The following is a 25,032-nucleotide window of genomic DNA, read 5'->3' on the forward strand; positions in this document are numbered from 1 at the left end:
GACAAAAGCCGGAGATTTTACCCAGATTTCTTGTGCAAGCTCTCCCCGTTGGGTGCTAAACACAACCCCGCAACAAGTGTCCTTTCGAGAAAAATAGGAACACCTTGAAATGATGAAAGACAGAAAACTGATCCGTTGTCACAGATGTCTAAACTTTTCATTCACGGTTTTGATTTTTGAAAATTGAAATGTTACTTCAGTCTGTTCATCCTCACGTGAGAAAAAAGGACAAAGAATTGTGAAGGAGGAGCCACAGAATCCACAAATTACAGCACTTCAAACAAGCTGGAAGATTAGCGAGGACAGCCCAGATTAAACGGAACGTCGCGGGGGACACAAACAAAGGCAGGCGACAATCCGGTCGGTCGGCGCATGGGTAATAAGGCCGGGTAGCCATGGCGGATACCAAGCGCGTGATGGTACGGGAGCTTTACCGGCGTTTCTCACCGAAAGAAAACGAGATGTAGCGACTTTTGCGGGATTTCCAAACGAAAGCAGACAGCAGAGATACTACAGTTCCGATTGGATTTACGTTTTACTGGAATACCATCCGCAAGAGATGGCACGGAGGACCTTTGTGTGAAAGAAACGTCGTCTGCACGATAGGTAGGTTACGTCAGTTTGTTGCCATGTGTGGCGTTGTTTCCGCATTCCTTAGGAAACTTTTACCAGTAATTCCGTCCGAGCTTCGGTAGCATAGTTTACACATACAGCTACGTCATATACTCCACATAGTTTATTCCTTACATAAGTTTACGAAGATAGCGTAGAGAGAACGCATATGGTTTTATTTCCCCGTGTGCCCAGCTGTCCGGGAGGGGTTGCCGGGTTAGTTTACAACCGTGTTTATCATACGGCCGTCTGGACGACCAGTCAATCAAACTTTGTTTTATACACTCTCTCTCTACAACTTTGCTGTAAGCTTCTGTGTAGTTTTGGATGCGTGGATTCTGGTATGATAAGTATAGGAATAACTAAAAAGCTCATGAACATCCAGGTTTTGAGTGGACTGCTCATTCCGTAGTGTATTCCCAGTGGGGCGGTATTGAAATCGTGGAACCGTGAATACCTCTCCTCCTTTCTTGTGCAAATCTTGTGATTTTTGCACATTTGTGTAAGTGGACACTCGGGACAGATAAGAAAATATCCGTATAAAATGGGGAATGCAAGATAACGCGCCAACGCAAAGCTGTTGAGAGAAATAAAAGTTTTCTGCTTTTCGGCAAGTAAGATGGCACTTTTTTTCCGTTATTTGTATATGACCGACTTTCATGTCGTTGGCAAGTATGTTTGGCCCTGTTCATTTTCGTCTAGAATCATACATGACATGACAAGACACAAGGTGGTGTAATTGGTAATTTGAAAATGAATAGCCCTCCCCGGGATGCAAAATAGCTCCAAACCAAGCCAAGCCAGGCCCATTCACAGCCGCGCTGGGGCAAGCCGAGGGCCCAACATCCACGCCAAGAAATGACAATCACAACAATTCAATTTCTCATGTTGTCTTGGCACCAATCAACGTCTATTCTCTGCTTTCATTGTGGCTGCAAAAAGGACGCCACATTATGCATGGTGAAACTAGCTAAAGCAGGGTCCGTTCGCTGGAACGTTCAGAAGCGTCTTGTGTTTGCCACGGAGCGGTCGCATGCAACATGGTCTCAGAAAGGTGGGGTCTCTTATTGCTTTTGCCGCTCAGTTACCGGTGTGTAGTAATTATCGTGTGTAATGACCACTCAGTGTTTTAGTTCACAATGCCATACTTGTCTAACATCTATGACAGTGATAAGTGAAGTCTGTAGTCGTTGATACATTAAGAGATGTGTAGTTGGGCACATTTTTGAAAGCTTTTCGTGTTGTTTTTGGACAGTGACAGTAAAGAGGTTTGATCTTGATAAAACCTCCTTGGTGACAGGCATAAATCTAGTTTCGACATACGGGCATGGTTCGGTGACAAAGTTTTCTTTATCAAGTGCAACTTCCTTCTCCTGATGTATTTTTGTTATTTGTCAGTAAGCTCCTATTATTTACAATTATTATTTAAGAGTGAAGAGTTTGGATTAGCCGGTTGACGAATAACTCGGGACTATTTGAGTGGTATTTTGTTGTTGACTTGAATTCTTGAAGTGAGTCCACTGTCGTTTGTAATCGATTTTGCTAACGTAAGTACGTACATATAAAGGAGGTATCTATGTACGTCAAAGACATTAAAGATATTATTTGATAAATTACAAAAGGCAACATATCTGTTTCCGGTGGTCAGTTTCGCGCAAGTTCAGAACAGTAAGTGGCCGTCCTCATTAGCTTGGCACCCCATTAGCAATTAGCCGTCAATTGGTAAATATTTAAACACAAGGTCGATTGAGGATTTTGTAAATCCCACGTTAATCCTTTGTACTGGGTTTGGACTAGTTAGAGACATGGAACCGTCTTTTTATTCAAATGTGGCAACCTGCGACCAATGTTTCAATGGTTCGATAGTTTATTGTGTAACTTTTGAACGGACACATATTCTAGCTTTGAGTTGTCTGCAATTCGCGGAACCAAGGACATTATATAGGACTACATAATGTCCTTGTCGGAACCAAGGAGGTTTGAAATGTTGTGACTGTCAGCGCGTTGTTTTGTTCTTTTGGGATCGTTTTTTGGATCTAAGTTGTAGGTAACAGTGCTAGTTCAACCAGCTTTACCAACAGATTCCTAGTACAAAACATGTCAAATTTTATGCGTGACAAAATTGGATTTAGTATGTAGCCAACAAGTGGCCACTAGATCATTATTTCTCAGAAAAGCCTTCCTGGTTTAGAGAAGCCAGGGTGGATAGACAAATATTTACGGACAAGACCTATTGGGGTTTTGTGAAAACCTCACCTAAGCTTTTGTCAATGGTTTGTAGATACCCGGCTTATGTAGTTTGTACAGTTTCGAGTGTCCTGAGAGGGCGATAGAGCGTGCATAAGTGGGAAGGTGGTGTTTGCATGCAAATCACTAACGTAGATTTTGTGTCTCAGTGTATATTATTGTGTAAAGTGATCGAAACATTTTCTAAATTTCTACAATTAACCACAAGTTTAGTGCCCATCCATCCATCACCATTAGTGACGTTTCTGTGATGCTGTCATAATCCCCATGATCCCCTGCGCGCTCCGGGGATTTGCACCATGACATGTACCAGATGGATGACTAGTGCTTTATTACATGAAACGTGAAATTTCCTTGTACATGTATTTGGATGACATTAAGAAATCACAAAAACTGTTTTACAGAGATATGACACCTTCGATTTCTTGTCTTGTTTCTTTAAACTAACCGTATGATGTACTTTCTACCTATCCACAGTCTCCCAGCCGATGCTGACCTCCAGGGCTCCACTCCTCCCTGCCTCACCAGGATGGACTCTCCCACCAGCCAGCCGCCCAGCAAGCGCCCGCGGGTGGGAACAGACACCGACTCCTCGGAGACAGCCTCCTCGGGGAAGCGCGCGTCCCTCCCCGCCAAGAGAAAGAAGACCCCGGCGAACGTGAGGTGGAAGAACTACCGGCGGACGGACGAGGTGGAGGGGAAGCGGAAGTACCAGCGCTACCCCAAACCGCCGTACTCCTACCTGGCTCTGGTCGTCATGGCGATACAGAACGCACCCGAGAAGAAGCTGCCACTGAAGGAGATCCACGAAGCACTTAAGGTGTGTATGAGTTTTAAACGTCTTTCGTCCAAAACCATGGATGAATTGACACGAATACATTTTGAAATCATCTCTTATGATGAATACTTTTATTACAATTTAATTAACATACAAGATTTGTCGAAGACTCGTATGTTTATAAGAATAACAACCGTCCCCGTATGGGAGTCCCGGTAAACTAACTAGGGTGGCACTCAGGTTATCCTATCTATTTTGCAATGCACATTACGATATTCATTCAATAATGTGTACTGGTTTCCCAAATACTGAAATACCCAAATACCGGAATGTATTGTATCATAGACTAACCATTGCCCCTCGCATTTCTTTACAGAAAATGTACCCGTTCTTCCGTGGTGACTACACGGGCTGGAAGGACTCCGTACGACACAACCTGTCCACCTACAAGTGTTTCTACAAGGTGCCCAAGGATCCCAGCCGCCCGTTCGCCAAGGGGAACTACTGGGCCGTGTACGAGGACAAGGTTCCGAAGGACGCCCTAAAGAAACGGGACAGTTCCAGCGAGCGAGAGGGAGAGGCTGACTACGGCACCCCCAGTTCTGTGTGTACGACTACCTCGGAAGACTCGGGAAACCTCGCGGGGAGTGAGAGCCCTGCGTCCGAGGTGTCCTCCTTGCAAAGTCCCTTTGCCATAGACTCTATCCTGCACGCGGCGGGACCGAGCGAGACTGTGACACACGGCGCGACGAGACCGAGAATCTCGCCGAAGAAATTCCAGGACACCGGAGTGCAGTGTGGCGGTGACGACGATACGTCAGACTCTGATTCCGATTTGGACTTGGACGATTTCGTGGGAACCGCGCTCAGGACTTCGACGCCGTCGGGGACTGTGCCGACGCAAACGGCTGCCGAGAGGTTATCCTCCAGCACCTGTCCCCCGCGTCATCCGGTAGTACCGCTGTCACAGTACAGACGTTCTCCCTGCTTCTTCCCACCTTACAACACCGCTACAAGTTCCAGTTCAAGTTCCCTGTCCTCAAGTGAGTACGAGTGTCACCAACCTAACGCGCATGCCTTCCCCACCAGAAGGTACGGCGACAGAGACTTTCTGGCTACCGGCGCCAGGGCCTACCCGAACTTTCACAGTCTCCTCCCCGCCAGTAACGACAGAATCCCCGCTCCTAACGCCAGCATCTTCCCTGAGAACAGGTTCTCCGGCTCCACTCCCTTGCGGAGTGTCAGTCCCTTCCCGCAAGACAGATACCCCTCCCCGAACAGAACACTTAGCGGGTCCGAGGACAGGCCGTCACCAGTTAGCCGGGATTACCAGAGACTTCCCCACCAGCGGTACCCCACCAACCCGGCCATGCCGCGCTACGACGTGGTGGACCCCGAGCCGTTCTACCGGCCGACCGGTCAGCAGATGTTCAACTACGACAAACTCCTGTCCGTGGTTCCGCCCAACAAGAGTGTTCTGGACTTGATGTGTTACAATCAGCCCATCCCCTTCTCCAATCTGAGACCGAACTATCCCTCGTACTTCCCGCCACCGCCTCCCCCACCCCCGAACTTCAGATACTGATGTTTTAACATCAGTATAAATGTGTCTTTTCATTGCAATTAAGTTAAAAAGGTTATGTTCACAGTTGCAACTGAATCGAAAGGAAGTCCGATTATCATTGAAACGATGTCAAGATTCCAACACATGTGTTTGTATCAGGAGTTTATTGCGAAAACTGTATTTGTAAATGGTGGTCATTAGTTGGGCGTCAAGTTCCGATGTAGATGTTCATGTTCTTCTCATTTTTTCGTTACAGTTTGCACATTGTTTGTTTTACTCACTTTGCACATTTCCAGTTACAATATATTGTTTGTGCATACAACTCTAGACTACAACGATCTATATTTGCTGATTAAACGTACACAAAGCTGCTGCTATACCGTTCGTTAAGTTCTGTATAGACGATCCTTTTGTAAATATGAGTAAGCTGTGTTTCTACTGAAAATAAGATAAAGTGTACAGTGACATTTTCTATATTTATCCAAGTTTTTAAGGTGACGACATTTGTTGAATAAAAGTTTGTTTTTCAAGTTAATTCGGTGTTGCTGTATTTTACTTCTGGTAATGATATAGTGACCTGCACGACGGTTGAGGCTAAAAAGATAAACGATTTGGTTTGAACGTGTTTATTAAAAAATCAAAACATAAACGAACTTCCCTTGGTAGTCGTGAATAATTTCATCAGGTTTCACAACCAATGGGTCACGACAGCCAACGTTTCGATGAGAGGGGATATACTAGTAGACTAAGTCACGTTTGGGACCGCATTCTTCACATCGTAACAGCGACACCTAGCTGCAGTTGCGAAGTAGAGCTAGTCATATTACCCTGAGGATGGTGACAGGCAGTCATTGGAACGTCGGCTCGTAGATTTTATGGATCACATCCGCGCTCACATTGCCTGATTTCGAAAAAAAAAAGAATGTTGATTGCGGTATCTATTTTGAAAATCTAGGCATCTTGCAATTTTTTTGCCCAACTTGTTTTGTGTTTTTTTCGAGGGCTTGCACTTGATTTGGAGCCTGCAGGGGATGTCACCCATACAATCTACAATGTACAAGTATTTGTGCTACACATACTTCAGGTTTGCTATGTTAGTTTAGCCAGTACGGGGTCGTCTTATAAATATGAATTGGTATTATTTTTCTTTTTATTTGAGTTGAATGTGTGATAGTTGTTAACCGATTAAAATTAGAGAGAACGCCAGCGACCCCAAAAAACACCCCTCCCAATAAAATGGTATGGCAACCCTGTGACGTCACAATTCAAGATGGCGGCCACCACACATGCCAACGGATCCACCAAAGGTTTTGCGACACAAACCTATAATTACAATTACAATCCAACCCACGACCATTACTGGTCCGTCCCTTCCGGTCCCAGACTCTACGTCACTCATCGACGTCACGTGGATCTACTACATCGTCACGTCATTGTTGGTACGTACTACGGCACGTTACCAGTTATTGGGCGGTACAAGAAAGGAACAGCTTATACTTGGAAGAAAAGTGAACCAGGACCAGACAATATGGCATCGATGAAAGTGTTCTGTCTGGTACTATCAGTGGCATCAACAGGTGAGGCCTTTTTAACCACCATAGAACCCTCTATGAACCCACGAGGCCATATATAGCACATGCGCAAACCTGTAACAGAGTTTACAAAGAACACTTAGTTTCTGCGCCACAGAAGAAAGGGTCTGTATAAACATACTAGTATACAAATGTGTTTGGTCGACAATATGTGAACATTCCGAAGATCTGTAACTAGATTATGCCACAATCCTTCAGAATCTGATCATGCCTTCATTCTGATGAACGACATAAGGTTATCTGAGGTCAACTCTTTTGTTTAGTGAGAACAGCTCTGCCAGAGTGAAATCAGGGCCTGAGTAAAATGATTAGACTCTACCAGTCTCCCCCGGTCGCTGGGAAAATAGTAGAAATTGGCCAAATGGAGTCAAATGTTTGAAGGGAGTCGGCTACGGGGATAGGGTCAAATTGGCAACCGAGATTTGACCCTATCTCCGTAGCCGACATAGAATATATTTCATAAGATAGCAGATATATCAAACTTTGCACAAGGAAATGAATCGGCATAATCATAATGGCGATCAAAGTAGACACGCGTAACATCCATGTTACGTTGATCACCTGAGAATGAGTCATACATTTGTCACACATTGATTTTGGCACGGATGCGAAGCGAGGTTCATGTCTTTTGCTACCAATTACTAGTACTTTTGACACCAAGTAATGTAACCGAATTTCTGCCCGCTAACGTTTACACGGGATGTTTGTTTGCCAGCGGTGTTAAGTGTCGCTCTAACAATAGAGGTCGCACGGAGCAGCAAGGAATTCTGTGGCACACCCTCATCACGTGCACGTGGGTCACAATTACCATCAAAGCCCACTTCCGTCTACACTATTTCCGTCTCTACGGTTCTCTCACGAAGGAAAGATCTGTGTGGGTAGGCGATTTTTAGTAATTTTACTCCTTCCTGCAATAGATCCAAGAGAGTGATTTGATGAATACCAATGTACCTGTACGTTTCTTTATTACAGGTGTCATGGTATCAGCTGCTTCTTTGACCCCGGTCAATGTCGTGAGAGAAGGGGACGTCTTCGCGGCAACATGGGAAGTTCCACCTGAATATGTCCCACCAAACAACCTGACCCGTGCCTTCCGAATCACCGTCTATGACAAGAACTCCACCGTGTCCGACTATTGCGAGAGGGACGCGGTGGTGAAAGAGACTTGTTACGGAAGGTTTGTTGGTCGGGCAGCCCTAGAGTTCAAAGCGACAGTCAACAATAAAGTGATTGTAGTTTTTGAACTACAAACCGTGACCAAGGGAGACGAAGGGGTATATGTTTGTAAGGTCAATCCCCAAGAATATATAAAACCCGCCATGGGTCAAATGGCGCTGGAGGTGATTAGGAATGGTGAGTATACTCGCAGGCTTAAAAGCAATAAAATTATGCAGGGACAAATAGTATTTACATGCATAAGTAACTGGCACATGTTCTTGGCAAATATGAGCTTGGTTATTAATTCTCTAATATCATTTACAATTTTGATATTTCATATTCGTAAACAATGTATAATTTACTATGGCGTCTTTAAAATGTCTTCCTGACGCTATATGTGCATTCGTTGAATTTCACAGGCACAGCTGACATGAGGACCGTCCCTGCACTGTGGCTGCTAGCGACGTTAGGAGCGCTCAGTGTGCTGTTGTCTACATAGGAGCTGACCACATGGAAGATCGATGGTGCTTACTTCAAACTTAATAAGTTACTGTATATGATATATGATGGTAAACCCTCTACATACTGCTGTTCTCAGGATAATACATGTAGGCTCATCAAAGAAAAGGCACAAACGACTACATAGCAAAACATTATACAAAGTAAAAAAGGCACAGGTGGTTGTCACAGTTAAGGTAGCATTTGAGAACATACTGTCACTTGGCGTGTGTAAACAAAGTTTATTGAAAGATCATATAAAAACTTAGGCATTAGTTTCCATATGTTGGAAAGAATCAGTTTTAAAAAGTTGTATTCGCTCACCTTCTTTACAGGACTTTGTCTTGACTTCCAGGGTCTTTGTAGCGGGCATGTCTTTAACATCGATAGAGATTCGTACATTTAGCAAGTACTAGTAACCATAATTAGCAGTGACAATACATGTAATGTGGCGAATAGCAATGCAGTGAAAAGTAACTTTACAATCGAACAGAACAGAACACAACACATCATGTATTTGGTTTTATTTATATCTATATCTATTAGCCAATCTGTTAAAATATGCTAAACATGTAAAAGTATGTGCAAATTGCTACAATTTGTGTTGCCACGATTTGTGAAAAGATATCTAAAAACTGTGTTCATTTGACCTGCCGATGCGTCAGATGTATACAGAATGTGGCGTTTTAATCAGGCTAATTACACAGGACTTAGACATATCATAGTTTGTATATTCACAGAAGTATCATGTGCAATTTTGATATGCCTTAAATCAGGCTTAGAAATGCAGTGCAAACGCAATACTTCAATATTTTGTGTGAATGACGAAATAAGTCCTGTCAATAAAGGAAAATTTTGGCAACCCATGTCTTATTTTCGAATTCAATAAACATACTAGTGCTACTAATGTGCGAGTAATGGTGTCGCGGTGGCGTCCGTAACTGCTATCTCTAGGGACAAACAATATACTTATCTCCTTAAGTCTACAAGTCCAAACAACAACAAAATGTTTTTTCTCTAATCTCAAAGCACATGTTTTGAGAGACGATCGTAAGATTTCTGCTCCCCCACCCCGTTTTCAGTGACAGCGACAAAACGAAGGCGTCTGTCTTCTTGTGACTAAATGAGATAGAGGTGTTCTATTTCATTCAATCACTAATGTCTTCCTGTGAAATAATGAGTCAGCGGGATCCTATCTATTTCGCTACTAGGAGAAATAGTAAATCTGTTTTCTTTTGGATCAATGAGTTCGATCTCATTAATCCACTGGTAAGAGAATCTTAAATTGTCTTTAGCTAGTGAAATGATGTGATACGTTTGTGCCAACCGTTATCACGTGTAAAAGTAGTTATCACGGTTTTCGACTGATTTAATCCGTTTTTTGCTCACTGACACCGATACCCCTTCAATGGTATGATCTGGCAATTTGACCTTTGGCTTTTGAACTTGGATTCAGCTGTCTGTAAAGCTTGTCCAGAGGGTGGGCATTAGTGTCCAGTTTGTTGTCATGCATCCAAGCTTGAGACATTGTCAGGTGAGTTGTATATTGCCATGCTTGGTGGTAAAACGTGTGCATGTGCCATGGTGCGTCTTTCTCGACTATATATATCAGCTTTCCGAAGGTTCATGTGACTAGTAGCAGTTACAAGGCAACTACTATGTGTCTCACGTTGCTTTTATTAGCATGACTACATCACGCTTCTAGGGGTCGGGGAGGGGTCATTAACCTCCGCCAGCGAGAGCTTGTGTAAACACAGGCTAGTGCTTTTATAGAAGAGTGTCAATCTCGTGTCACTTTAAGTCTCGCGTTTGTTTCTGTATTTTTTCATGCATAAGTATTGGCATGGGTTCAACGAAGTTTTGCTAGATGCGTGTGTGTATAACCTTCATGAAGGAGAACTTTATTGCACGACAATTGTACTAAATATAGTTTTACACAATTTGGTGTGACGTAAGGTTTTCTGTGACCCTTTTTTGTGAGAGGAGTTCATGATGCGCAAACCGTACAGTATTGCTTTTACATACACATAGATTATACGGCTTGATGGAATATCATTATTGCTTCTGTTGGTTATTATCTCTAAAAGGCTTAAGTTTAAGATCATGTAACAGTTGTACTTTTATTTCCGGTCTCAGAAAGATGCCCGGCCATAAGAAGACACTGATGATTTCGGTCTTACCCTTTCCGGCTGCGGTAAGAAATGACATGAGCGTGAAGTATGAAGACCATCACTTCATTTGGGTCCCCATGCTGAATAACGTGAGTGCAGACAGGTTTCCAGACCTGCTGACGTACACAGACATGCTGAAGGACATCGCGACGCGTGAACACGTGACCGGGGTCGTCAGCCGCCTGGATCTAGAGACTCTGGTCCACGCCGCGCTGTCTGAGGAGTTTCCTCACATCTTCGGCCCCACTGTGGAGTCCTGCTTCTTAGCGATCCACAAGTTCTACAGCCGGACTGTCCTTGATCCGAACCCGATTCCTTGCGAGGCTCTTGACCTTGACTCGCCGACGATAGAGGAAGACGCTGACCTTGCCCTTCAGAGGGCAGGGCTGCCAGCTTTTCTAAAACCTGGGCTTGGTACGGGCTCAGAAGCCGTCTGTAAGATCAACAAGAAAGAAGAGCTGCTACCCACTATCTTAAGAATGAAGGCTGCACTGACAGAAGCAAGCTTCAACCCACACAATCCTAGTATCCACTTGTTACGTAACTTCGTCGCACGTTACATCGATACCAAGAAGTATCCACTGGCCCTGCGTCAAGTCGTTGTGCTTGAGAAGTACGTCGACGTTAAGATGAAGGTAACAGTAGATGGCTACGTCAACAATGGGAAAATTAACCATCTTCTCACTATTGAGTCGGTGTATTGGCCCTCTCGGTGGGACAATGTTGCTGGGTACTATCATCCCTGTAGGGCAACTACTCAGGTGAAAACTGACATTGTGAAAACTTTTGCAGAGGTTGTGGAAAAAATGACGGCGTTGGGTTTTGATAACCAAGTGTTGCACGGCGAGTTTTTCTTGAAATGTTCCGGCGAACCTTCCTTGATAGAAGTGAACGTGGGACGTATGGGCCTGAGTCACCTGCACGCTTGCCTGAGCCAAGGCGATCCTGTTAGGCTGCAACTCCAGCTTGTGTCGGGAGAGGGCGTGGATCCTCTACGGGTTGGCGAACGGCCGGTGTTTCTTGGATACATCGTTCCCCGCTCCTCCGGACCTGCCAGAGATTACATCAACTTCGACAAGGTGGACGAAATCTCACAAGAACAAGGAGTTCGCGTCGTTGTGAAAGTCGGTAGAAACGACCACATCACGATGTTAGGCCAGGGCGGTGGGCTTGGGGACTACGTGGCCAGGGTAGTGGTAGAGGGATTAAGTTATGAGGACTCCATGGAAAAGTTCAAACTATTCAGCGAAAGAATGCTCAAGAAACAAGAGTGGTATGCATGGTTGTAGCAAAAGTGTCTCTGCACAATATCGTTACCCATGGGTGCACTTGTGATAATGCTACTTCTTTGCGTCCTGCAATGATGTAGATTTTTATTTGTCGTTGATCAAACTACATGTACATGTATGATAACAGATGACTGACGACGTTTATTCAACTAGCTGCTGGAACATTTACTTGCACTAGCTATAGCTAGTCATTGGCATAGCGCTGCAATTGCGTACGTAAGGGAGTTCCGAAACCTTGCTGCTAGGGATAGAGAGCGGTACTAGCGCGTATCAAACTGCGCCAAATTGCGAAGTGGCTTGAACCGGTACCAATCATCGCCAATTTGTCGCCTGATATTGCGATTTTTTTTTGCTATTTGAAAAAAAAGGCGCAATTGGCAAAATGGCGCGAATGGGCGCAAAATGGCACAAAGTGAATTTGGCGGAATTAGACGCAGTCCAGAGTCACTGTACTGTTTATACCAGTAAAACCACTGCATGGCACACTGTAACACTGTTATACCAAATTAGTTATACATGTACTTAAACTTCAACTCTGAGTCCTGACTACGGTTTACTGAACTGAACATCCCGGAAACTAACTGCAGGGCTCCACCTGAATATTTATCACCCCTCTGTCGTGAAGACGGTTAAGGAATAAAAACTCCTCCGTGAAGTTGTGAAAAGGACCATGCTGAATCAGCTCTCGTTCCAAGAATTTGTCCTTGAATTCCCTCGTTCCCAGTGTCGGTCGGTCGAAGTAGTGGTAGCTGACCGGGCGGCCGTTGTACTCAGAGAAGGGCCAGAAGCCGTACAGTGTGACCTGCTCACACAGGGACAGGGAAACCGCCAACAGGAGCAGACCTAAACAAACAACACAGCATGGTTGAGTGAAGTAATAATCATGTAAAGAACATTCAGAAATGTAGCAATGTGATATTCAACCGTGACCAGGGTTAATGACTTGGCCTCTCTAAAGGTTCTGGGTTCAAATCCCAGTGTTGTGCCTTTGCGTTTGAGACATGCAGTTCGCACCTATTCCCTCCCTCTATTTAGGTGAAAATGAGTACCTAGCTTTTGTTAGGGACGCAATATCGGATATGACGTAAAGCCACAGGCCCCGTGTTTGAGGAAAGCCACATCTCGACGATAAAGAACCCACCACACTTATCGAAAAGAGAAGGGGTCATCCCGCTGCGAGTGGATCGACCATTAACAGTCTGATCTTACACAGCTTGTATTACTGTACAAAACTGGTGAGTTATATTACGCCTAAAGGCGGTTTACGGGTTGTATTAACATTTGAAAATATATTATTGCTGAAGTCCAGTATTATTAATCTAAGAATCGAGAATTACACGTTGGAGCCGTTGTAAAACGTTGATGCTGTTCAGTGAGACTTGACTGACCTGTGGTGGGCCTCAGCTCCTGTAAGCCCCGCCTCTTCCAGAAGGACGCCACGGACAGGAGGAAGTCAGGATGGGACGCCCTGACCTGGCGGATCCGGCCAACTTTCTTCAGTAAAGAGGTGGCATGCTGAGAAATCTGAATAACGACAAGTGGAATTAAGAAATGGAACAAGACACAGTATGCTCCATTTTACCTTTGTTAGAGATCACTGACACATATTACACTCTCCTCGATCTGATATTGTTATCTTGAGTAGACCACTAGAATGGGAAGTCATGTGAAAAATCATACAAGAAGTAGAAGAACCAGGACGCGCTGCTAGGGGGCTAGGAACTACGTCACTTCTTCCTGTGCACAAGGATTATCTATCATTCAATTTGGTGACTGATGCAACGGAAGTTTCGCTGTAATACCAAAACACGCCACTAGGGGGCCCAAAATCTAATCATTTCGAAGTCTCATTAAGACCTACCCACATACCAAATATCAAGATAATCCACCCAGGCCTTCTCGAGTTGTCATGTTGACACACAGACAGACAGCACACACAAACGAACGCTACCGAAAAGATAACCTTCTGGTGAACGTAATTACACAAGTGAAAAGGTGACAAAATCACAAGTTCACTACCATGTGCTTATACTCAAGGCTTTACATTGCACGTGACACAATGCAATACTTCACTGCTGTCTCACCACTCACCAGTAACGTGGCAAGTGATCACATATCTCTCACTTCCTTCTACAACTTGACTTTTGCGAGAAGTGAAGCTAACCTTTGCATGGTCGTACAGCCGGAATGGGTGCGTGTACAGGAGAGGCTCGCCATACTTTGCCAGGTCGCTTAAAAACCTGCTCTCGTCTTCTTCAGTGGTCAATTTGTTATAGCTGTAAAGGGAAGAAAACAATGCAGCTAAATAATTTGCCACATCAAATATTTACAAAGTGTTATTTATGCAATAATGCAAATAAGATATAAAAGTAGGATTAAAACTTAACGATATGAAGAATGAATGAATGAACTTTATTGCTCGACAATTGTACATGGTACAATGTATGGCAAGAATGACAGTGCAATTAATACAATGGGTACTAAACTAGTCTATTCTATTCTATTCTGAAAACTATAATCACAAGAATATATGAACGTAAATGGTGTAATGATATAATATATGTTAAACGTTTCGGTCTGTTAAAATACATTCTCTCTTTTGTAAAGCGCTACATATGTATTGGCCTAAGTACGTAGATATGGTGTCGGGACATGACATAAGTAGATTGAACATGTCTATGTTTGCCTTTGGCAAGGGTTTACTGAATTTACATGAGATCATATCCATTAATTTTCGTCTATCTACAGTATATGCGGGGCATGTCATTAAGAAATGATATTCATCTTCAATGCTATTCTGACATGAAGGACATAGTCTCTGGTTGGCTGGTATACTATGGTATCGGCCTTTTTCTATTTCTAAACAGTGAGAACTGATTCTTAATTTGGTTATGTTAACTATAAAGGATTTATTACGAATTGATGAAAGGTAGTTTTCCAACGTGAAGTCAGTGAAGAGACCCGCCCTCCAAGACCTAATAAAACATTGGACCGATCCCATAGCCCCGCCCATCACAGTCAAAATGTAGAAATGCAACTAAGGAACATAAAAATGCAAATGTTTGACTGCCACTCTTTCGTTGGTCGAGCCGATAATTGTCATGCTATCATTGGTTGAAGTGCTAATTGTGATGGACAGTCAGGAGTAATCAGTTGGCAGACTTACAGGTCGAAAACTGATGGGTTGATCGTGATGAAGTCAGTTTTGCTCCCGACATCCCCTGCGAACGCGCCCCCAACTGGAGAAAAGTTGCTCCTGGCAACAAAGAAGTCAAAGGTCACGTTAATGTCAATTTTTCTGTTATTCTTATTGATTCAGGGGGGAAAACGTTAAAACCTCCGTATGAATCGGAGGCGAATGTCGTTAAAAATAGTTTACCTATGATGCCTGTCGTATGCCCTCACCTGAATACGTAGTCTGATGAGTCGATCTGTCGTCCACATCTGCCGTCATTCAAAATGCCCCCGTTTCCTACCAGACTGCAGGACTGGAACTGTGCTGGTTTCAGGCCGTTTGCCTGAGGCCACGTGGAATCAGGTCAATTTCAGTCAGAAACATTTAAGTCATGATATCAATAGTGTGTGTTTCTGTCTCTCTCTATGAATTTTCGTCGCCTAGCGGCTTTCTATGGTTCCTGCGACAGGACGTCCGGCTTTGATACTCTGTGTTCTGGACATGCTGTTGTCATGATTTTGGGTGGTAGATAGCCCTTCTTAGCTATATTATAAACATCAACCACGTACAAACAGTTGATTGTTTTATCGTTTCGTTCATGTTTTACGTTCTACAAGCACTATACCGTGAAAAATGTGACCAACGGTACATGATACACCTAACAGCGTTAACGGTAAATTATATTTGTAAATAAGCTATGTTTAGGCGTGCCTACCCGGGGGAGTATGTTATAGACAATGTCGGGGATCTGTGCCGTTTCCGTCTGCAAAGACCACTTCTTGGTCTCGGCGAAGTGGACGGTCCCGCCCCGCTGGATGTTCTGTTGTGTGGCGAACATGTTGTCCATGCTGCGGGTCTCCTCGATCAGACTTACTCTGTGGAAGTACATTAATGTTTAACGTAAAGTTAACGGCACAGAAAATAAGGATTTATGCGCATAGAATCCGTGTGTAGGAATCATTCTCTGGTTTTCGTTATTCCAAAAACATGAACCGTGGACATTACAGCATGCAGCATTAGACCAATTCTGAGTCTATCTTATACTTAATCTGTATTTATATAGCTGGTCTAACCACCCTTCGATGCATGACACCAGCTTCGAAGGCACGCAGCAGCTGGTTATATTACACTAAAAGACCTGCCACACCTCACATTTACATATCGTAAAGCAAGCTTTCTTTAGAGGTACCCAGTGAGGATGCTCATTTCATATACTATGTATACTTTGTACATTTATCTTAGGCTTGTGAGTGCTAAATACTTAAAAACATTCAGGGTTTGATCTACCTCAAGTTGTCTATCTCAGCTTTGTGGAATCCTGTGAAAGGTTTGACGACGGGAATGAACTCTTCCATCGGAACGTCAAGGTCATCCACCATCTCCCGGTGTGTGTCTATGTACTCCTCCGGGATGACGTCTCTATGTTCTAACAGTCTCGGCATCTCATTGGGTCTGGGCAGAAAATGTAATCATATGTTACCCTATGTAAAAGTACGTCAAAAAGATGAAATAAGGGTAATTAAGTAGTAAATGTTGTTGGACAGGACTACTTACAAACTTCAGGTTACAATCAATGACAAGTTGAAATTGAATATAATTAATGTTTTTTGTGAATATCAATTATACTATCACACTAAGTACAATTTTAGACTATAACTTTTATACAAATAAATTTAATTGCATGGTGTGTGTACTTACGAAGTGCGTATACAGTGCCTGATACACTGGTTCTGCTGTAGTTCTCTGTGAATTACGACAAGGGACAGGCTGGAAAAGAAATTGTACCGTGATCATTGAATATTGTGTAGGTTTAGACGAAGTTAAACGAAGCTAGGTACTTATTTACACCTGGGTCGAGTGATGAAATAGGTGTAAAGTGCATCTCCTTGGGCATAAAATTGGAGCCTGCCAGGGATTCGAACCAAAAACCTTAAGATTCTAAGTCAACTGAACAACCCAAACCACCAGCCTTACGGTTGGAATGGTTAGCAGGGCCGTATACAAGCTACATGTAGCACTTCTGAGGAACATCTCAATGTTTTCGGATCACGAAAATATGTAAAATGTAGGTCATGTTGTTGTCTTCTACTAATGGATAGCGTACGCTGTGGGTCTTTTGTTCTGCGTTGTTGCATCAATTTCGAAAACATGAAAACATGTAAAATGTAAGTCATGTTGTTGTCTTCTTCAAATAGGTAGCGTATGCTGTGGGTCTTTTGTTCTACATTGCTGTATCAATTTCGACAAATACGTTAATGACAAATTCTAGGTCAGCACATAACAAACATGAGATAAATATCATACAGATGGCATCTTCTGCATGTTTTGATGAGCGCCCCGGGAGCTGAAATGAGGTCAGATCCACAGAAAATTGAAAGTCTATAAACTCCAGTGTCTATGCAAATGACTCAATCTGTTATCTTATAATGTTTCCATTGTTAAACGTTACTTACATGGTCCCGACCAACGCTGTAAGGGTGTAACTCGTCAGTGTAGCCTTACTCCGCATGATGCCTCTGCAGTCAATACTGTGCCTCGAACCACAGACTCCTCACGTATCAAAATCTGGCGCAGTCTAAGGTCAGATCTTACAGGTGCACACGACAGTCTCCTCTGTCATCTCTAGAGATCGGTCATCAAATATCTGTTGTTTCAGCGTTCTCATAAAGTACAACAGCCGGGAGCAGTGGATGCAGAACACGACAAGTCTGACGTCATCAGTTGCGCTGTATTTCCTCAGGAAGGGTGGCAGGTGACCGATTGTCTTAAAATCTCTATGACTACGTCTACGCCTTCAATTACATAACTTTGAACAGAATCTTATTCAAGCATTAGATAAATAGATGCAATGACCTTAAACATAGAAAATCTACATAAAGTGAATATTGTAGCTGCTTATGTTATGATTTGACATATGGCAAACATTAATTATGATTTTTAGCAGTCTGACAGCTTTTGTTCTGTCTAGCGCCTCACGAGTAGACAACCGTGATAGGTCAAAGGTCGGGACGTGCCCTGCCGGTCGATTATGAACCGGTTCGGCAAGGTTTCTGATTGGTCGTCTCGCGAACTGTGACACAAGATACTTACTGTGGCCTGGCTTATAAGGATAGATACTACACATTCCGCACAGATCTTCAAACCAGCTCACGTTCTGCTGGATTGAATGTGATCTTCTGCGCAAAGTTTGCCAACCAGAGAGGTGTCACGAAAGTATGAGAGAGCAAGGTAGGCAAACTTTCTTTTCTTTATATCCTCTTACAACAGAACAAATTGCAAAAGTCAAGCATAATTCAATCATCAATGTTCTTGCTTGAATTGACTCGTCGCTGGAAGGGGGATCGACCTACGCTTTGAAACGAACTGAACAACGCCTGCGATGTGCAGATGTGCACGTGGCAGTCTGGACAGATAAGTACTTGGTCGTAATGAAACCAGGTATATAGCTAACATAATAATTACCGAGTACATCAGTTTACTATACTGATATACGTGATTCCAAAGAGGACATAATAGTACGTGATGTTTGATCATTCTGAGTCTTTGTTGTTTTCGGTTCTTCTGATCAGTGATTGAAGTCTCGACAGATGACATGAGCATCCAGCCGTAAGAAAAGTCGACCCCCCATCATCACAATGAAGCTGCGGTCCTTCACACGTTTTACACAGATTATCTTCCTACTGTGCAGTCACAGCATTCTGCTGCTGTGGATACATAGGTTGGTGTATAATTTCACAACGCTGTGCCCACCATTGTCTGACAAAACAAAAAATGTATAATATTTTTATAAATCCAATTACATTCCAGGGGGAGACACTTATTGTGTATAAATAGGTAAATGTATGCATCAAAGAATGTTTGGAACTTAGAAACAGTAATGTAAACGATACGTTAAACTTATGTGTAAGTAAGTGTTCAACGTGTTCTTATTCATACACTTGTACGTAAGTTAATCCTTTCGTATCCATGTGTTTGTTTGTTTGTATGTATAGATGTAGTAGACCTTAAGAAAGTTTCTGTACGTGTGCTGTGTCCATTGATATTGTTGTTTATTGCCTTAGTCCGTAAAATTCGGCTGTTACTGTAAGACGTTGATGAGTTATTCCGTGGCTGCACTGACAAGTCTTTGTCTGTCCATTAATGATCACGGAATAAATGGCCAGTTTTCTCTTGCCCCAGGAATGTAACGAGTGAAAAGTGCTTCAGGCAATGTAAGAAGAGACTTGCACTGCGCAACCTCATGCAACATACCGAACAGACGTCAACTGACTTGAAACATGGTGGACAAACGTCAACGGACAGAGGTCAAGTTGATGCCGAGTTTCACGCCACGCCCTTTCTTGGCTTCAACTTGACTGCAATCAAGGAGTTCAGGTGAAATCACAATTTGTAAATCATCAAATAGAATCCATCTAACATGAACACTTTTCATGCAATGTTTTCAGCGTATAATCTCCAAGTAGATACAAGGGGGCAAAGTCGTGACGGTTTCTGGCTAGGAACAAGATCAGAAACCATCACGGTTTAGCTCCCAGAGATCTGCTTGGAAATTGATTGTCAATAGTACCTGTGGCTCACCAAAACCATCACTACCAATGTGCTGTACGGCTGTGTTCTGGGTCGGGGTGTTTAGGTCAGGTAAGGGCCATTTACTTCTTAAGCTCTCTTAATGATAAAAGGATACAGCTTGCCAAAAAGCACGGTCCTCAGCCCCCTTTCCGCTGGACGGCCATCGCTAAGCGAACGTGCAGCGATCAAATTTGGATTTGTTTGACGCTTGATTTCATAATTGAAAGGCGATGCAACATGTAAAGGTGTGATTTAAAAGACAACAAAACACGCAAAACGTTAAAAATTCTTTATGAAATTCTATTTATGGAATGCGATCTCAAATCTTTGGTCGCTCTGCTTGTTCCTTTGTTCGGTGACATTCCCATGACAGTCCCACTAGTGGAATCTAACTAATCTCTGTATGATTTGTAGAGCGGCTGTTGAGAAGAGAACGAAGCTGCGACAATACCTGTTCGTCACTAAGAACAACACCAAACTCGGGGAGAGGTTCAGATGTCTTGAGACGGACGAGTGGGTCCTGGACCCCGGCTCTATCCGCATCACAGAGAAAAACTTCTACAAGAAACTGCCACAGGTACGACAGCGCTTAGACAAGGATCAGCATTGGGTTAGTCACAGCCATAGCAGTCCCAATCTTGTGCCCTTGGGATAGTCACACACATTTCCTCACTCAATGAGGTTATATCTACTACAATGGCGAAAATGAGTACCTACCTTTGCTTAGGGAAAGAAGCCAAGAAAGAACGAAGAAATAGATTCGATATAAATGTTCAAAAATGACCTTTTTTGTATAGTAAGGCCACAGCAAGTAATTTTTATGGATGACATCAGCGCGATCATTAATTTTCGCCTGATTTCTACAAAGAAACAAGAAATTTCATTGCCCTCCGACGGTGGTCAACATGCCAAAAACTGGCAAATATGCCTTGCATTACATAATGTCCTTGGTTGTAGTTAATTGAGAGGTATACACAAGGTGTTTCATTGCATATGAATACCCAGTGTAGTTGCTTCAGCTCAGATGATGGTACAACAAGCTCTATTCTGCATTTGTTGTAGTTAGTCTATTGAGATGTATACACATCTACAAGGACATCTTTACTGAATCAAGGAGGTTTTATATTATATATAAAACCTCATTGGTTGAATACAGGAATAAAAGACCAGTTGGTCGTGATATCATATTTTGTCGCCTCAATTCTTGTTTAACAAGATTAATGATCTCAAAATTTGAAAATATAGGAATCTTGTTTTTTTTGCCTGCCTTTTTTTTCGCCCTATCTCATTAGTTTTGGAATCTGCGGAGGATGTCATCCATAAAATTTACTTGCTGTGGCCTAAATAGGAATTAAAGATGTCGTTTTTGTTAAATACCTTTTAGAATCAACATAGCTGGTGAAAAAAGTAATGATCTGATGGAATTTGTTTATACCAGGAATCCCCTGTGAAAGCCAACAGGACCTTCCGGGCGTGCAGTGTTGTTGGTAACGCGGGCATGCTACGGAATTCTTCCTGTGGGAGAGAGATAGATTCGTCCATTTTTGTCTTCAGGTTAGTCAGAACTTCCTTGTTGTCTTTACTTTTGTTGTGTCAATAAAGATTGTCATATTAAAGAGGAAAGCAGTATATCTTCCGTGCGTTCTAGTCTGCAGTGCCATCATGGATTACTAGTCGGCGCTTCGGTACGGCCTGAAGTTCCGGAATACATAAATAATAGTCAATAGCAATTTCAAGTCAAGTCAAGTATTACAAATGTCACCTACTTACAGCGTTTCACTAAAATGCTAACCTGTCCGTATTTGCCAACAAATGCCTATTTCTAGTTTCTATTTCTATTTCGTACGTTAAGATGTTACCCGGTGATTTCGTCTACGAGTTGTTGCCCAGAGGCACACACATTTTCCCTTGTTTTAATAGATTGAGCACAAAGTATACCTGTTTCATTCTTTATTTCAGGAGTAATTTTCCACCAATCGGTGGTGAGTATAACGATGACGTGGGGACAAAGACCCAATTTCTCACTGCCAACCCGTCAATCTTTGCCAAGTTGTGAGTAGACATTTTCCGTACATTTTACATTCCATCTCTTTATGTTAGGAATATCTATATTCTTCGTGTTAACAGTCTCTTAACTTTGAGCGAATTTGAGGGTGCACCATATCCTGTTGTGGCATATAAACTTATAACGGTTTTATGGGAAAATGCTTGCTAATCTACATTCTAATCTTTCAAAGTTATAAAAACCTGAAGAAGACCGCCGATAAGAAGTCTCTGGCGGAAGATCTCAAGCGGTATGGTCATGCGCTGGTGTGGACGCATCCTTTTCATCTGAAGAGATATGCAGATGTGAGTACGTTTGGTCTGGATCGCTGTGGTGTATAAGGGACGGAGCAAAAATAATCGTGTGTGTGTGTGTGTGTGTGTGTGTGTGTGTGTGTGTGTGTGTGTGTGTGTGTGTGTGTGTGTGTGTGTAAGTAAGTGCATGTGTGTGTGTGCAGGTGTGTGTGTGTGTGTTTGTGTGTGTGTGTGTGTGTGCATACGTGTGTGTGTGTGTGTGTGTGTGTGTGTGTGTGTGTGTGTGTGTGTGTGTGTGTGTGTACCGTTCTGTGTGTACGTGTGTGTGTGTGTGTTTAATAGTCATCAAGTATATCAATGTATTTTAGGCCATCACGCATTATCTATCGCCGTTTCTTTTCTACCATTGTAGGTAACGTTACGGGCACATGACGCGACGAGAAAGTTCAAGACCCAGAACCCGGTCCTATTTTCCCATCCAAAATTCCTGCGCAATCTTACTGCGTTCTGGAATGAGCATGGTATGAAAGCAGTAAGGGCCAGCACAGGTAGGGGAGAACAATTCTTCAGCCGGATGGTTATTTTTTTGCGTTTGCTGGGATGTGTGGTAAAATCAACAAAATACGGTGCCATAACATTATGTAGAATCAAGGGCACTATATATGTGTAATCAAACAAAAGTTGCTGTACTTTTGTTGTATTAATAAAGATTTCTTTTTCTCGATTAGAAATGACAACCAGTGATTAAATTATTAAAAGAAAGAAATTTAAAGAAAGAGGTACTGGTATACAAACCGTCACTTTTGTTCCAGGTCTCGCTCTGGCGACCATCGCAGCCTCCCTGTGCGACCAGGTGACCCTGTACGGTTTCTGGCCTTTTCCTTTCTACCGCGGGAGGGCGCTGTCGTACCACTACTACGACCGAGCCGTGATCGGAGACGTGCTGTTCCAGAACAAAACGCTAGAGTACTACCTGTTAACGAACTTCCATCCCTACCACAACTTCACGGAGGAGTTCTTGATATTACAGAAGATGCAGGGGAAGGGCATACTAAAGGTGCAGGTGGGAGAATGCCAGGGTACAGGGAGTTCCACATGAACTGGATCATGAACCTAAAAGTTCTCAATCAACTGAATCTTTGATTGCGATCTACTCCCTCCAATAGACAAAAAGATACAATGTAGGAAATGTGAATGGAATTGTCAGTGCAATTTGCAAAGCGGTAAGGCGATACATCGACTCTTTTTAAGGCAAGAAAACAAGACAAGCTGAGACAATGCTACTCGTTCGTTCGTTTGTTCGTCCGTTCCGACCAGACTAGACCCTTGTATTGCCTACTGGCACACAGGGCAGCATGTTTCCTTGCTGTTTCAGATACAGGGTATATTTTTACTGGAAGAGCTTGTTAGCCCTTCCCCGTTCTACGCCCCTTCCGAAAGACGGTTGCTGCTCCAGCTGAGATGTCCCCGACCCAGGATTGAGCCGGAATCTCACAGTTAGCAACTAATTGGAACCAGGAGCTCTGCTGTGAGTATGCTACCAGTTGAGCTGCAGGGACATCCATAGACAATGCAATAACTCACGTAAAATGAGACATAGGTATGATAACTGAACGAGGTATGATAACTGAACGACTCGACTAGTGAAAAAGTCCGTTTCCATGCGGAGAACTGCCGGTAGCGCCGGCGGGGTCGATAGCTCCCTTCCCGCGCGTATGATGTGACACTGCTGACAGACGACGCCGAGTTGTTGACGACGGCCCATCTGGCGGGAAATTGCTCCAACTCATCGCGTCGATCGGGCCCGGTGAAGTGGCGAAGGGCCGGTCGATGTCTGACAAATCTGCGTTCTCAATTTCCCCTCGCGGAACGTCGCTTTCCAGCTAAGCTGGGTAAAGGCGCTCCGTAGGCCCGAAAGTTCGGTTTGACGGGAAAACGGATGGTGCAGGTTTGGCGCTAATGCAGGGGTGCGCCTATATATCATCACCGTGGGGTATTTGTCACTGTCCCCATCGATCTGTACAAGTCAGAACTCTCTGTGATGGACATCGACAGTACCTAGTACTTGTACGAACATGACACTCAACCAAAAAAATGGAAATAAAGCCCCAAAGTACAAAACTAATGGTATAGGCTGGAAGCTTTTAAACTTTCAGCTGCAACATTTTGATCATATTGGTGTGAACAATGGCTTGACCAGTGTGGGTTGTGTAGTGTAATCGCTGGTGCCACAGTCAACACGACGAGGGACTACATCAAAAGTACGTTGGAACTTTTGTGACCTACCACAACATAAGTACGAAGATACATGTACTTTCAGGTAACGCTCATCAGATGTAGTTTGCTCTTGTTATATGATAGACTCTTTATTGCTATATAGAAGAGCAGTTTGAATTGTATGTGTCGAAGGAAAACAAAAGCAAACCATTGTCCACCTTATACATATACATGTACATGTACATATACATGTACTAGTATGTTGATTTCTTTCTCTCACTGCGATGCTTGTCATTTTCAAAACATGTTACTCAAATATTCAATATAACGTCTATGATATCATTGCCCTCTCGATATTTCATTGAGAGGTAAAACAACTGTGATTAAGTATTCATATGGGTTATAATCGTATTTGTGAGTTCAGAAATGTAGTCTTAATTTTGTCAATAAACCAAAACGACATTCTATGAAATAAAAGAACTAAACACAAAATATGTATAACAATCTTGTGTGCTATGTTGCCTAAGTTGCACTTAGGTTGGAGATAGGTTGTAATTCATATCGTAATGTTCTTGAGATGTTGGCGCATAATTTCCTTTATTCCATTACCCCCCTTAATTATAAAATCATTAAGGGAGGATCCTTTGGTGGTATTCCAAGCTACAGAAAGAGTTTATTTTCATTAGACTGTTGGCATTCTACGAGGGAATTTGTTTCTGAATTTGCAAATAGCAACCAAAATCAGAAACCGAGATATATATGCAGCCCACAAGTGTGAAGCTATATATATGGGCCTTAATTTCACAAAATCTCATATAAATCATATGCCACAAGGCAGTTACTCAAACAACTGGATACAATTTT

At 43.0% G+C, this 25,032-nt stretch overlaps 5 protein-coding genes across 8 annotated transcripts; 4 read left to right on the top strand and 1 right to left on the bottom strand.

Moving 5' to 3' along the window:
• The first annotated feature begins 195 nt into the window (after positions 1-195).
• LOC136438982 (forkhead box protein H1-like) lies at positions 196-5,736 on the top strand. 2 transcript variants are annotated; one of them, XM_066434058.1, is made up of 3 exons: positions 196-606; positions 3,337-3,679; positions 4,014-5,736. In XM_066434058.1, exons 2-3 carry the CDS (start codon positions 3,389-3,391, stop codon positions 5,220-5,222), a joined length of 1,500 nt encoding a protein of 499 aa, XP_066290155.1. In that variant the 5' UTR covers positions 196-606; positions 3,337-3,388; the 3' UTR covers positions 5,223-5,736. The 2 variants fall into 2 exon arrangements, with proteins under 2 accessions (XP_066290155.1, XP_066290154.1); XM_066434057.1 differs by lacking the exon at positions 196-606 and adding an exon at positions 1,414-1,666.
• A 707-nt stretch (positions 5,737-6,443) lies between these two features.
• On the top strand, positions 6,444-9,356 carry LOC136438986 (uncharacterized). 2 transcript variants are annotated; one of them, XM_066434064.1, is made up of 3 exons: positions 6,444-6,778; positions 7,766-8,146; positions 8,371-9,356. In XM_066434064.1, exons 1-3 carry the CDS (start codon positions 6,472-6,474, stop codon positions 8,448-8,450), a joined length of 768 nt encoding a protein of 255 aa, XP_066290161.1. In that variant the 5' UTR covers positions 6,444-6,471; the 3' UTR covers positions 8,451-9,356. The 2 variants fall into 2 exon arrangements, with proteins under 2 accessions (XP_066290161.1, XP_066290162.1); XM_066434065.1 differs by having other exon boundaries at positions 7,766-7,970.
• Positions 9,357-9,671: 315 nt separating this feature from the next.
• Positions 9,672-12,575, top strand: LOC136438983 (uncharacterized). The gene is made up of 2 exons (XM_066434060.1): positions 9,672-9,983; positions 10,586-12,575. The coding sequence occupies exon 2, from the start codon at positions 10,590-10,592 to the stop codon at positions 11,907-11,909; it is 1,320 nt and encodes a 439-aa protein (XP_066290157.1). The 5' UTR covers positions 9,672-9,983; positions 10,586-10,589; the 3' UTR covers positions 11,910-12,575.
• On the bottom strand, positions 11,948-18,024 carry LOC136438985 (alpha-2,8-sialyltransferase 8F-like). Its single transcript, XM_066434063.1, has 9 exons — positions 17,538-18,024; positions 16,783-16,851; positions 16,372-16,536; positions 15,800-15,959; positions 15,315-15,427; positions 15,076-15,165; positions 14,074-14,185; positions 13,298-13,433; positions 11,948-12,752 (listed from the first exon to the last, which is right to left on the bottom strand). Exons 1-9 carry the CDS (start codon positions 17,591-17,593, stop codon positions 12,487-12,489), a joined length of 1,167 nt encoding a protein of 388 aa, XP_066290160.1. The 5' UTR covers positions 17,594-18,024; the 3' UTR covers positions 11,948-12,486.
• A 120-nt stretch (positions 18,025-18,144) lies between these two features.
• Positions 18,145-24,662, top strand: LOC136438984 (alpha-N-acetylneuraminide alpha-2,8-sialyltransferase-like). 2 transcript variants are annotated; one of them, XM_066434061.1, is made up of 9 exons: positions 18,145-18,312; positions 18,654-18,802; positions 19,264-19,458; positions 20,068-20,230; positions 21,092-21,207; positions 21,613-21,705; positions 21,891-22,002; positions 22,364-22,499; positions 22,764-24,662. In XM_066434061.1, the coding sequence occupies exons 2-9, from the start codon at positions 18,720-18,722 to the stop codon at positions 23,048-23,050; spliced, it is 1,185 nt and encodes a 394-aa protein (XP_066290158.1). In that variant the 5' UTR covers positions 18,145-18,312; positions 18,654-18,719; the 3' UTR covers positions 23,051-24,662. The 2 variants fall into 2 exon arrangements, with proteins under 2 accessions (XP_066290158.1, XP_066290159.1); XM_066434062.1 differs by lacking the exon at positions 18,654-18,802.
• The last annotated feature ends 370 nt before the right edge of the window (positions 24,663-25,032 follow it).

This window comes from Branchiostoma lanceolatum, chromosome 7, assembly GCF_035083965.1.
Source record: "Branchiostoma lanceolatum isolate klBraLanc5 chromosome 7, klBraLanc5.hap2, whole genome shotgun sequence".
Classification (NCBI taxonomy): Eukaryota; Metazoa; Chordata; class Leptocardii; order Amphioxiformes; family Branchiostomatidae; genus Branchiostoma; species Branchiostoma lanceolatum.